General features: G+C 40.8%; 1 protein-coding gene across 1 annotated transcript in view; it reads right to left on the bottom strand.

Annotated features, from left to right (window-relative positions):
- SMOC2 (SPARC related modular calcium binding 2) overlaps window positions 1–11,819 on the bottom strand; it is a gene marked incomplete at both ends in the record, with an annotated part of 140,668 nt that extends 128,849 nt beyond the window's left edge. The window contains one exon of the mRNA XM_080342548.1: window positions 11,745–11,819. Coding sequence (XP_080198674.1) covers window positions 11,745–11,819 — 75 coding nt within the window. The remainder of the gene's footprint in view (window positions 1–11,744) is intronic.
- Between the last annotated feature and the right edge of the window lie 381 nt (window positions 11,820–12,200).

Here is a 12,200-nt window from a genome sequence, read left to right as displayed (position 1 = left end):
CTGGTGAGGCAGAATCACTTCTGATCTCTCAAAATGGTGTACTAGGGGGGCAAACCATCTCACCCACACTTTACCACTATTTGAACTGCCTTGCAGATGCCTGGCAGACATCCTACCACTTCTTAAACAATGCAGGACACAGAATGTGTCGATGTGACACATGCAGGCCTCAGGCGATTTTACAGTCACAAAGAACTGATACAAAATTAAGTAATCAGCTCCAATTATACCTTGTTAAAAATTTCTAAATGTCACTCCACTAAGCAGTGATGTGATAGCGAGAACAGAAACAACAACAAATCACAAACTTTTAAAAGGTGTTGACCTTTATTCAAACAAGAAACACCAGTTACAAGAAACAGAAAGCATCTATTTCTGCCCTTTTCTCAAACACAGGCGCACACCTGCTTTCCTGTTGCTGACAGCAGATAGCCGCAGGGTTCTTCCTGAGAGACATCCTGCACACCACAAAATAGTTGTGGAATATGAACTGTGACCCCCCTTCAGCTTTGATAGACTTGTCATTTCTCTCAAGCTTTTCCATCCATCATGCACACTCTTTATAATGTTTAACTCAGTTATATGAAGAACCCCGGAGGGAATTTCATTGCATCTCTGACACTGCTTTAATTGCTGTCAGGTGGAAATAGTGAGTTTTTATATGTGATTATTGCTATTTGTAACCACTTAGTTTCATTGAACACTTCTGGTTGCTTCTTACTCATATTAAATGAGAGTGATTTCCTGATCTGGTTGTGAAATGAATCTTACTTTGGAGTTTCCTCACCCCCAGGTGTGAGGAGAAGACTCAGCATAGCACTTTTAAAGAAATAATTTACTTTTGTGCCAAGAAGAGAAGCTGTGTAACTTTTTTATTTCTCCTGTCATAATAAGCAATTCAAGCGGTGAAAGGTCTTTCTATTCTCTCATCATTTTGGATGATAGTCAAAAGAGCTACTAAAATAAAACCAATTGTTGCCTGAGACAGTTCCTGAAGTGGACCTGGTCTGAGATTTGAAGGGAGAGGGTGTTCTTTTCAGTCTTTAGATAAAACAAATTCATCACCTACCAAACACAGGTGCCCTGCAGCATCTCCAGCACAGTCAAAATCTAACAACTCAGAAATCTTGTCAAATGAAAATGAACACTAAACTTTAATGTACTATCCCCTTTCTTAGACCAAAAACCACAAACAAACAAACAAAATCAGGTAAAAACTCTTAGATCAAATTGCATAAACTTTAGAAAAGGAGAAATTCTAGCTATTAACCCCAATGGAACCTTAGACTTTTTTTTTTTTTTGGGGGGGGGGGCATATTCCAAGTCTTTCTGGAAAACAAAAGGAAGAAAATAATTACATGGGAATGTACATAGTTCACCGCTGCATACACATATGTGACTGACATACGTAGTCTTAAGATAGGTGATGGCAATCTAGGGAATTTTTGCAGCTGATGGATAATACTTTGAAGGCCCAGGTAGCCTGTAGGAAGAAGAACTGTGTTCCTTGATAATGTATGACACCTGTCTGAGGTTGTCAAGAGAGCCTTTTGTCTAGTTTTCTCGGAGGGTTCTTGATGCTGCTGCTATAGAAAAAAAGAACATATTCGAGAGGTGGTAAATGTAGCAGCAAGAACATCTCTCAGCTCTTTGGTCTGCATCCACAGGATGGAAGTGTCTTCCATTCAGACCCATCTTCTTTTCACCTTCAAGAAAAGGTATTGAAGGGCAGTGGTCAGAGAATGTCCCAGATCCATGCTGAGCTACACGCAAAAATAGGAAGAGGCATTCAAACTTTCCCTTATTTTTTCAGGAAAGACCAGGCTGGATTGGTTCAGGGCTTTTTTTTCTTTAGAGGAGAAAAAGTTTTGCACCATGAAAGGAAACATTCCACAGCTTGAGAACCCCACCTTTAGGGCAGTGATAAGGTTGAAACACTAAGCTCTCACATATCAGGAAATACCAAGCAGATGACACTTGGCCCTCTGCACTATGCAGATCCCCTTTGGCCAAAAGCATAACAAGACCAGGGAATAGATAGTTTTTCTCATCTCTTCCTGCAGTGCTGAACTGATTGCCCTAATTCTTTACAAAAGGTAGACTTGGCTTAAAAAAAATAAAAAAATAAAATCTATACAAAGTAGCCAGCTTGGGTACTACATAGAAGATGTAAAGAACCAGGCTGTGGCCAGAACTGCCTGATTAACTCCATTATTTGTATACTCTTTATTATTTCTGTTCAGCTTTGTCTGTAAGCAGGTGTCATCCAGGATTTACTTATTATTGAACTTGATAATGATGGTAGACCAAGAGGGCCAACCAAGAATGAGACTCTTTTGCCCAAAACATGGTACAAACCCAGAGAGCTTACAGTCTATAAATGGGTACAGCATGTACAACACTGGAGAAGAAGATGTACTAAGGAAAGAAGATCAACCGTAATGGGGAAGGAGAAGGTTGGAGCAAAATCTGCAGGGGCCAGTGACAGCCCAGTCAAAATCATGTCACAAAAGGTGTCATCTTCGAGCTCTTCTGGGCTCACTCCTAGGTTTATGCCAGCTCTTTTCCTTGGTTTTACCTCAATACTACACACATTGTGAAGCTGTGAATATCTCACCAGTTACTCTATCAAATCAGCAGTGCTATATCTGCTGTGCTTCTGTGGGTTTCTAACCAGCCAACCAGATGTAAAAAGCCATCTCTAGCAGCAATATTCAAGTCATTTCATCTTGATGTCAGATCTGGCTTTGCCATCTAATAGAAAATACTCTGACTCTCTCATTGCCTTGTATCTCTTCTAGTCTTGTGTCTAATGAACATAAGCACTGGCACTTCAGAAGAGCAGGACCCTATACCCACTATACCCATTTTGCACTGGACAAAATTACTGCACCCGGTACAGACAAATAGGTATTTGAGCTCTGCTTTTTGCCATTTTTCCTTCAGAAAGAAATCATTTATCAGTACATGAATATTGCCCTATAATTTTATTGCAAACTAATGGAGGTCCATCACCAAGCAATGACAGAACTTTTTCTCTGGGAGTCATTCAGCACCTGGAAATGGGAAACTTAAACAGAAGAGCAATTTACCAAATGAACACTTCTTTCAAAAAATCTTTCCCTTTCTCTCAGAAACGTAATTTATGGAACCTTTCAAGGAGGAAACAAGATGGAAAGATAAAACGTCCTGTACAAAGTTCAGATTTGCAACTAAATCCACTTAGGCTGAAATCCATCAAAAATCTGACGTGTTTGAAAACTGCCTTCCCAGAAGGACACAGTCCGAAACATAATCTCATTAAATACAGTGTGCAAAATAAGTTGCCCACTTTGTTTTGTCTTGCTCACAAAAATTCATGTAATAAGCACTGCAAAAAGAAACAGTATGGATACATACAATAAAATGAACAGCTGATATGCTTTCTGCAGGCTAAACCCCTCCTGGTGTCTCACAGTCAAGAACAGCTCATATGTTAGACCATATTTCCCCTCTTGCCCACACCAGCCTGCTCTGAGCTTTCACCAGTGCTAATGATTAATTAATGTCAAGGCAAGCCATGTCATTAAAGACATTTTCTTTTTACAGAACTGTATTACCTTTCAGTAGTTTCTGTTGATTTTTTTTTTTCCATTTGAGATTTTTTCTCATTTGAGGGCCTATCTGATGGGCAACTGACAGTCAAGTGCTGAAAAATGAAGGTCCCCGGTTTTCCTCCTGCTCCCCCCCAGACTCATGCAGCTGGGTAGAGAAACAAGGGATTCCCACAGTCTCGGCCCTCCCCAGAGGGGACAAGGCAGATCGGGCTGCTCTTGCACTCCCTCCGGTGGCAGATCCCTAAAGTGTCATATAATAGAACAAGACAGGTGACCTCTCTGCCCCACACTACTGTTTACTAAGTAAATAAACATGTGATCAAGTGACCTTCTTTAGTTTCTTTGTTCCTAGGCTTTTTCATTTCTGTACCTTCTTGTGGGGATGAAGGTGTCTTTAGAATATGTGCTATCCTCCTCTATAACATAGCATACTTGGGACCAGATTTCACTTATTTCATTTATTTGACAGAAAATTTCCATTTTAAGAGTCAGTCCACATCAGTCCACATGATCACAGAATCACAGAATGTTAGGGACTGGAAGGAATTCTCTGGCTTTGAACAGTGCTATACAGCACTATTGGCATAACAAGGTGACACACAGTGCTACCATTTCCAGAAAGATGTCACTGTAAAGAGCAGCACCTAGCAAAGAAAAAGGTTTGGGCATCAGTTCTCTAGATTGCATGATCTAGATCCTAGGCAGATCCCACACTTTATGCTCTCTAATAATTTAGGACACATGGTCCAGCTCAGCAGCATTTCTGTTCACATAGTCATGTTATGGTTAAAATATGGTTAAATGTTTGTACGTCCACCAAAATGTCGCCCTCCTCTTTCCCCCTCCTTCAAAATAGTAATGAGACTCAATGGCAGACTTTCACTCAGACTAAACTTCACCACTCCTCCATTTTACTCCAGATAAGAGAAAGATAATAAAACTGAGTCATTCCCTTCCCTCGCCTCCCTAACATCTACACATGCCCACAATCTGCACGTTTACTCTGTACAGCAGCTTGCTACATGGATCATAGTGAGTCCATCCTGATTGCCATTAAAATGATTCTTTATCTGATATTACTTTCATTTCAAAAAAGCTATAGACCTTCTCTGAGCATTTACACTGCTTATCCACTGACAGTATCTTGCTTTAATACTGAAAAAATAATATTGATAAATATATGACACATCTAGCCCAAATAAAAGACTGAGCACTTTATGGCAGCAATTGTATCTTAAAAAATTGTAAAATACAGCAGGAAGCCATGGCATAAATTAAAAAAAAAAAAAAAAAAAAAAAGGAGCATTCCAGAGCAATGGAATTTTTCATGTGAGTACTCTTTAGATGCTCTAAGATAGAGTGTCAAAGATTTATAGCACATGTATGACAGCTAATTTGTATACAGTTTAAAAATGAACACCTAAAACACAGGAAAGTATACTATTACATCCTCTGAACAAATTTAAGGTAAGACAAAATACAAAAAGATCTTTGCTCAGTGACTCAGAAGATGACAGAAAAAACAGCCTAAAGTAAACGAAAGAAAAAAAAGCTGTTTTGGAGGGGTATGAGGTAAACATTCTTGAGTGAGTTTTCTACCAGCATACTGAGCAAGCCAGGGAGAAAGCTGGAAAGGATAGCCTTCGGGATATGTTTTCTCTTTCCGTCCTGACAAGAATTCTAGGATGTATTCTTTATTAGCCTGGCTTTTCAGCAGCTAATGAAATACCCAGTGGTCATTTTTAAAAGCTAAGAAATTAGAAAGGGGAAAAATATCACTGAAGGTCAGTTACTAACTCATCAAGGCAATTTCTTTTGCAATGACTGGCTAAAACTTCAGTTTGGGGGACTGACTCTACATGAACTTGCTTCACAGGTTCTGTGGTAAGACATGACAACACAAACTTTGCTTTTTTGAATACAATTAATGATTTGGTAATGTCATATTAAGAAACCCTCCGATACTAAGTGTTACCCCACCAATCTAAATACCAGTCAATACACATTTGAGTAGCTTTCACCCTCACGTAGCCAAAGCTTGTATCTTTGTATCCCAAACACACAATTGCATTACACAAATGGCTGTAAATCAGATCAGTTCCCTGTGTAGATGGGGTAACTAGGCAAAGATCAGAGAAGTGCATGAAAAAGAAAAAAAAAGTAGTTATTTATGCTATACCTGCTCTTCTCTGTTTGATTCTTTTCCTGAAGAGAATTACTAGGTACTCCTTATGGCCAATTTCTTGCTACATCTTAAGTCATCCCTGCTTCTCCTTTAGCATAAATTGTTCTGTGTAACATCAGCATATTCTAAACTGTAATATTTTTCCTGAAGTATTTCCTCTTTTCACTCTGACAGCCAGTGTTGCACTGGAAAGTGTTTTATCTACCACTGTAGACAAATATGAAGGCAGAGCCTATCAATTAATAATCATAAGTGGATAGAGAAATATCCACAGAAGGATATCCTGAGGGACTACGCAGGGCCATTGAGACCAAAATGATTGAGGTCACCAGAATTTTGTTGTAAAAGGAAGCAGAGGGACAGAGAAAGAGAAGGCAGTATTCACACAGTCAGGAACTATTTTAACTAGATTCTTACAAAGATTCTCCTTACAAAGCATTTGAGTTTTGATTCTAAAGAAAAAACAAAATATCTGGAAATCTCACTCTGCAGCTTTCCCAAGAACACAGGTTTTTCTTGAGATAAAAAAAAAAGCCACTCCTGAACCAAACTCAGACCTTCATTTGCTGTTCAAAAATATGTCTTTGATCCCAACTCTTCCTTACTCAGTTTTTAATTTTCAGGCACCTCTACAGTTCCTGGTCTCGGGCCTGACAGGAAATGGAAGTACCAAAATACCGTTAAAATGGCTGAACCTGTGTTGAGTCTGGTCTGGCTGAAGAAATGGAAACACTGGCAAAGTCCTGAGCAAGCCAGATCTTGAAAAGTTTCATAGCCCAATTTCCAAAACAACACCGTTCAGATAGGTTTTGGACAGCAGCTAAACCTTTGGAGGCTTCTCAAAATGAACCAAACCCTGAAGTTTTCCAGCTGTCAAGGAATACACATGGCTGTTCCTCGAGGTATTCAGCGGGAAACAGAGGACAGATGAAAGCATCACAACTAGACAAAATGTGCATTACTTCCTTCTTTTTGTTTTCCCTATCCTGTTCTTCCTCCCCCACCACCTACGTTCACTTCTGCTTCTTGCTTCTAGTTTCAAATCTTTTGATTGTGCAGTCAACATGCCACCTCCACTGTGTCTTTCACATTATAAGGCACAGTTTATGTTGGCTGCATGCAGAAAAATTACTTCTAACCCCTGGTCAAAAGTTTTGCTGACTCTTTCAATAATAACTTGCATGGGTTTTGTTTTTGTTTCTTTAGTAAGAAATGTCTTGAGAGTTTATTGCAAGGAAGCGTAGTTGAAAGTGTTTTATTTTCAGAGCTCATCGAACCTTGGTTGTACCAATGCCCATTTGCAGTAACAGTGCTCTCAGGATGTGGAGCCACTTACAGTTTTATTTATGGTCTTGGTTTTTGAGTCACAATTAGAGTAACTTTTCCAAATGTTTGAGTTTGCAGGCACCATCCAAGTGGGTCCTTAACTTGCTCTGATTGTGTTTAGCTTCCTTTTACTGAACTACCTTAGTGGTCCATCTTAAAACAGTGAGTGTTGTGGAAGCACATTAAATGCTATTGAATACTCAAAAAGCATGTGCCGAGGGAGAAAAAGGAAAGAATTGTTCCCTGAAATATTCAGCCACTGATGAAAGGAACTTTTAACAGGCAAAGGTGTTCATTTCAAGAAGCAAACTTTCTTCCTTTCTAAGATCTAAGATCAATATTGTATCGAAAAGGACACATGGTTCAGCAAGGCTTTGAAAGAAGAAAATTACATAGCCTGTGGTATAAGTCATCAAGATTTTAAAATAAGAAACACTTGTGTCCTATTGTTTGTACAAGTACATGCACACACAACACGGCAACTGAGAGAAAAGTTAAGCTGACAGCTCTGAAAATACAGCATAAACAATGCCAAAGTGTGGTGGTAAATGCAGCAATCTTAAACTTAGTTATTTGAGGAACAAAATGAGCTTTCTTCAAAACATTGTGTTTCAAAACAAAAGTACCTATATCGTCAAGATATGACTATTCCCTTAATATAACAGGCCAACAACGCTCATCTCTCATTGGTTTCATACATCTAGAAAGAGTGGTCACAGATCAGAATATAAATACAGTGTTGCAAAAGAGTTCCAACAATGTGTCACAAGAATTGCAGACTATTACCTGCCTTTCCATAAACAAGGTAAAAGAACAAGGCTACTTAAGACATTTTCTGGAATGTAAGAATGTTTTACATTAGTATTTGACACAAGGGGAGGAAAAACCAGGAGCAGCCAAATTGGCTACAATCCCTCCAGATCTCATGGTTTCTTATGAGACAGCTCTCAGCCTACCTTTCTAAAACGAAAGTTATTGTTCTGTTGCCAATGTTTGTTTATTTGAAATAACAATAAATATAGTGCTAAATAATGTTCTCCTCCCTCATGCATCCCTGTGGCTCAGTTAGCAATTCAGAACTATAATATTATGCTTCCCCTCATTTATTATTGCAATATGCTACTGCTCCGGAGACAAAGTCCAGGAGCAACTTCAGCAAAGAGTGTTTTTTAATGACAAGAGGTCAAGATTGGTACAGACTCGAAGTAGCTTTGGGCCATCTCTAACACAGTGAATCCACAAGAACTGTGAAACTCTTGGACTCTGATGCACATCCTGGTTCCCCATTAAGATTCAGGTGTGTATCAGCCCAGCCCTCATGTTCCTGTGTACCCTGGCACACATACAGGGACTCAGGTGAGGTCTGGTTGGGTCCACAGCTTGGCAGAGAGGCATATGTTACAAAATTCGTACACTCTCTTGATACAGCCACAAGGAAACCATACTTTAGACTGCCTGATGCATCTCAGCTACCTGATGACTACTCTGATACATCAAGAAGCCAGAAATTGTCCTGATGGCTGTTATCAAGGTTGTAGGAAGCCATATGCTCATGAGTCCTTGCAGTCACATGAGAGTGTTAGGCAATCAGAAATCTCTTGCAGGTGTTATTTGTGTGAAAACTCCAATTTCTTGCTACTGGACTATTGCAAAGTTTCCAATATCTGAAAATCACATATCACCCAAACAATAGACATAGGTGGTTGTTGTGGGGTTTTCTACTCAAGGGAAATTGAAGGCAAGAATATTATTCCTAATTAAACAGGGATACAGCTCTGTAGACTACTGAAAGTCTTCTCTGAAAGTAATATTTGCTCTGCTTCTGGAGCTAGCAAGGACATAAAGTTAAAACAGGTCAGAAATCTCTTTAGACAGATGAAAAACATACAGACACTGATACCCCCTCCCTGACCAACCATCATCCAGTTTGTTGCTTAGAACCCAGAGCTGTGGAACACCCAGAAAAGGAAAAATCCTCTGATCCATCTTTTGGAAAATGACCTTTACTTTAGTTGCTTTTGCTAGAAGGAACTGTGATTTTATTATTATGAGGTTGCTAAGGTTCATCTTATGGCAAATTTACCTCTGTGATTAAGGAAACCATGCCCCTGATATTGCCATCACCTAGTAAGATGCATGTACCCATGACAGTGTGATACCATCAGGGACGTGCACACTCTCCCTGTAATCATTCTGCAAGTTTCATGAAACTCAGGACCACAGTGAAACATGCTCTGTCCCTATGGCCTCTGGTTATTTATGAAAATGTCAGTCTTTCTTATTCTTCAAACCACAAATAAACAGAAAGTCTTCATCTGATGCGTAGAAAATAATGGTAATTCTCTGTCATCACACAATGGCACAGCAGGTGAGAAAAGCCATGTATTTTCTTTGTCTTTCTACACACCTGGGGTTGTTTATTCTTATAATTACACAGATACTGTCCATGAATATTTGAGAAAGGCACACATGGGAAGGGGTTATACAGTCTGTGAGCTACTTGCAAAATGACTGGAGGAGTAAAGAATGATTTAGTGAGGTGCTATTTGTTGCTGTAATAGCACTAGTTTTTCTTCTGTTTAAATAGGGAAGTACACAAATAGTAGAAGTAAACCTACCTCATTCAAAGTTTAGTCTTGTGGGTAGGTATAAAAAATACATGTGCGTGAGTGTGTGCGTGTTGTTTTCTTCCTATGAGTGTCTGATTGTTCCTTGCCCATTTTATGGAAGGATTTCTAATGTAGGCTGCTATTCATAAGGGCTAGCCATCTCTGTAAGAAGAGCACAGGCAGTGGAAAAACTAGCATGGGCTCACTACCTACAGTCCACTATTAACAAGACTAGCTTACTAAAATCTTCAAGTTTAACTCAGTTCAAAAGCTTAAAGTCTCCAAAGCCGTTACCTTTTTGGTAGCAGAAATCTGCAAGTCCACTAGGACTGACATTTTTATTCATGGTTCATAAAGCTGTGTGCTACTATAAGACAGAGAAATGAACAATATGCTCTGGATGGGTGAAGGAGGGAACAGAGGGACTTCAGACATCTCTCAGCTAAGAGTGAACTCAAATACATCGGCATGAGTCTATGACATTTAGTTTTTAAAGATTTTGCCCAAATGCCCTTGGTCAGATTTTTCTTCCCTTTTGTGAGACAGGCAACCACTCACCGAATGACAGTTACATTCAGCAGTGATTTATATAGATCTGTTAAAAGGCTTTGGCATCATTTGAATCATATATCATTTAAAGATGATATAACAGTCACAATCACTCTTATTTTACATTTGGAGAAAATAAGTTTTGGTACTATTTCCAGTCTACTTCCATACTAATGTTTAGAACTTTTTAATGTACAGAATAAAGAATATAGCGTGTAATCCCCTGCAAATTCTGTTTATATGTTTGTGCAAGTGAACTTGGAATTAATTTGCAATCTTAATCTCTTAACTAGAAGAGTATTTATCACCTGACAGTCTAAGGGTGTTTCAAATTAGGTTCTTAAAAAGTAAAAGATGAGAATCACTTGTCTTTATCTGTCTACACTTTCAAATGCCACACATTATAAAATTCATGTAGTAAACTTATTCCTTTAAGGTTTTCCATTAGCAGCTTCTAATCTAAAAATCACTTAAAATCCTCACACAAACACAGAACACTAGACAAGAAGGCAAAAGTTTTTCTGAAAAATTTCAGGTATGAACAGCTCAGCCATCCTCCACTGCCATTTCTCCTTGAGCTGTCCCTATCCCCCCTACTCAAAAATAAAATAAAATAAAATAAAAACTCTCTCAGTATTTTACAGAAATTTTCTGAAAACGAGACAGAAAGAGAGTCTATTTCACTTTGCCACCGCCTGTAACTTTAGCATAATAAACTCTAAAGGGCACAGCCCTCACCAAAACACTTAAAAACAGCTTGAAAGGGGTACTTGCTGGCCGTTATGTTTACTCAAGCACTTGTTTAAAAACACATTTAAGGAAAATGTTTTTATTTCTACAGATTGCATTAATTATAGCTTTGCAAACACTGCAAGCTCTACAAGAAGACTGAACTAAGCTATTAGCTGCAAACCTCAGGTCTTGGCTAGAGAAGTGGTTATGGCTTATTTAGCAAGCCTAATGAATTGGCTTACCAATCTCTACGCAGAGTTCCATGTTTAGCATCATGGAGCCTGGAATAGCCAAAAAGGCTTGTTTCACTTCGCTTTATAATTAAAAATAAAGTAAAATCGGTCAACCCACGACAGTCCAAAAGCAGACCTCACTGTAGCATTATTCGTCTTCGGGAAAACAAAAGCATTAACGCGGACCTTCATACTGGCCCGAAGCTTTGCGGAGACCCACAATAATCTTCAACTAAGCTGCCGGGGACCGTGCTCTCCTCTGGAAAAACACGAAGGGACGGCGGTGTCGGCTGCTCCCCGCACTGCCGGACAAACCACGGCGGAGCTCCCCACCCCGACTGGGGACTCCAGCCTTCGCCCAAAGCGGGGAGCAGCCCTTGCTTGGACCGGTAGCCACGGGATGCGGGGCGACCACCCGCTCCCGGGAAGAGCGCATCAGCCCTCTCAGGTGCGCCCCGGAGGACCGACCCGCCGGGCAGCCGGCGCCCAGCGTCCAGCGGCCGGGTGGCCTTACCGTGAGGGCGGAGAGCTTCTGGGCCGGCACGGCGGGGAGCAGCTCCGGCAGCAGCAGCAGCAGCGGCACCCACATCCTGAGGCGGCGGCAGCGGCGGCGGCGAGCACGCAGCGGCTCCGGGAAGCGGAGGAGTGGGACTCTCCTTGGGATGTCGCTCCCCCTTCCGACGCCTGCTTGGCTCCTTTTCAATCTCTCCCTCTGGGAGGTCCTAGCTTAGGTCCTCCGCTTTCTTTTTCCCCACCCCTTGAAATCTGGGGACGGGTGTATAGCAGAGAGGCGGCAGTTTCTCCCTCTCTCCGTGTCCCTGCCTCGCTCCTGGAGAGTCAGCCCCAGCTCGGAGATGCTCCCCAGCTCTCCCGGCACCCTCCCGCCGCGCAGGCACTGGCAGGGGGATCCGCCGGATTCCCCCGGGGCGCCGCGCCTCCCTTTGCCTAGGATGGGCTGCTAACTAGCTCT

This window comes from Nesoenas mayeri (assembly GCF_963082525.1).
Source record: "Nesoenas mayeri genome assembly, chromosome: 3".
Lineage (NCBI taxonomy): Eukaryota > Metazoa > Chordata > Aves > Columbiformes > Columbidae > Nesoenas > Nesoenas mayeri.
Note: the sequence above shows the minus strand (reverse complement) of the source record. Positions and strands in the feature narration are given on the sequence as shown.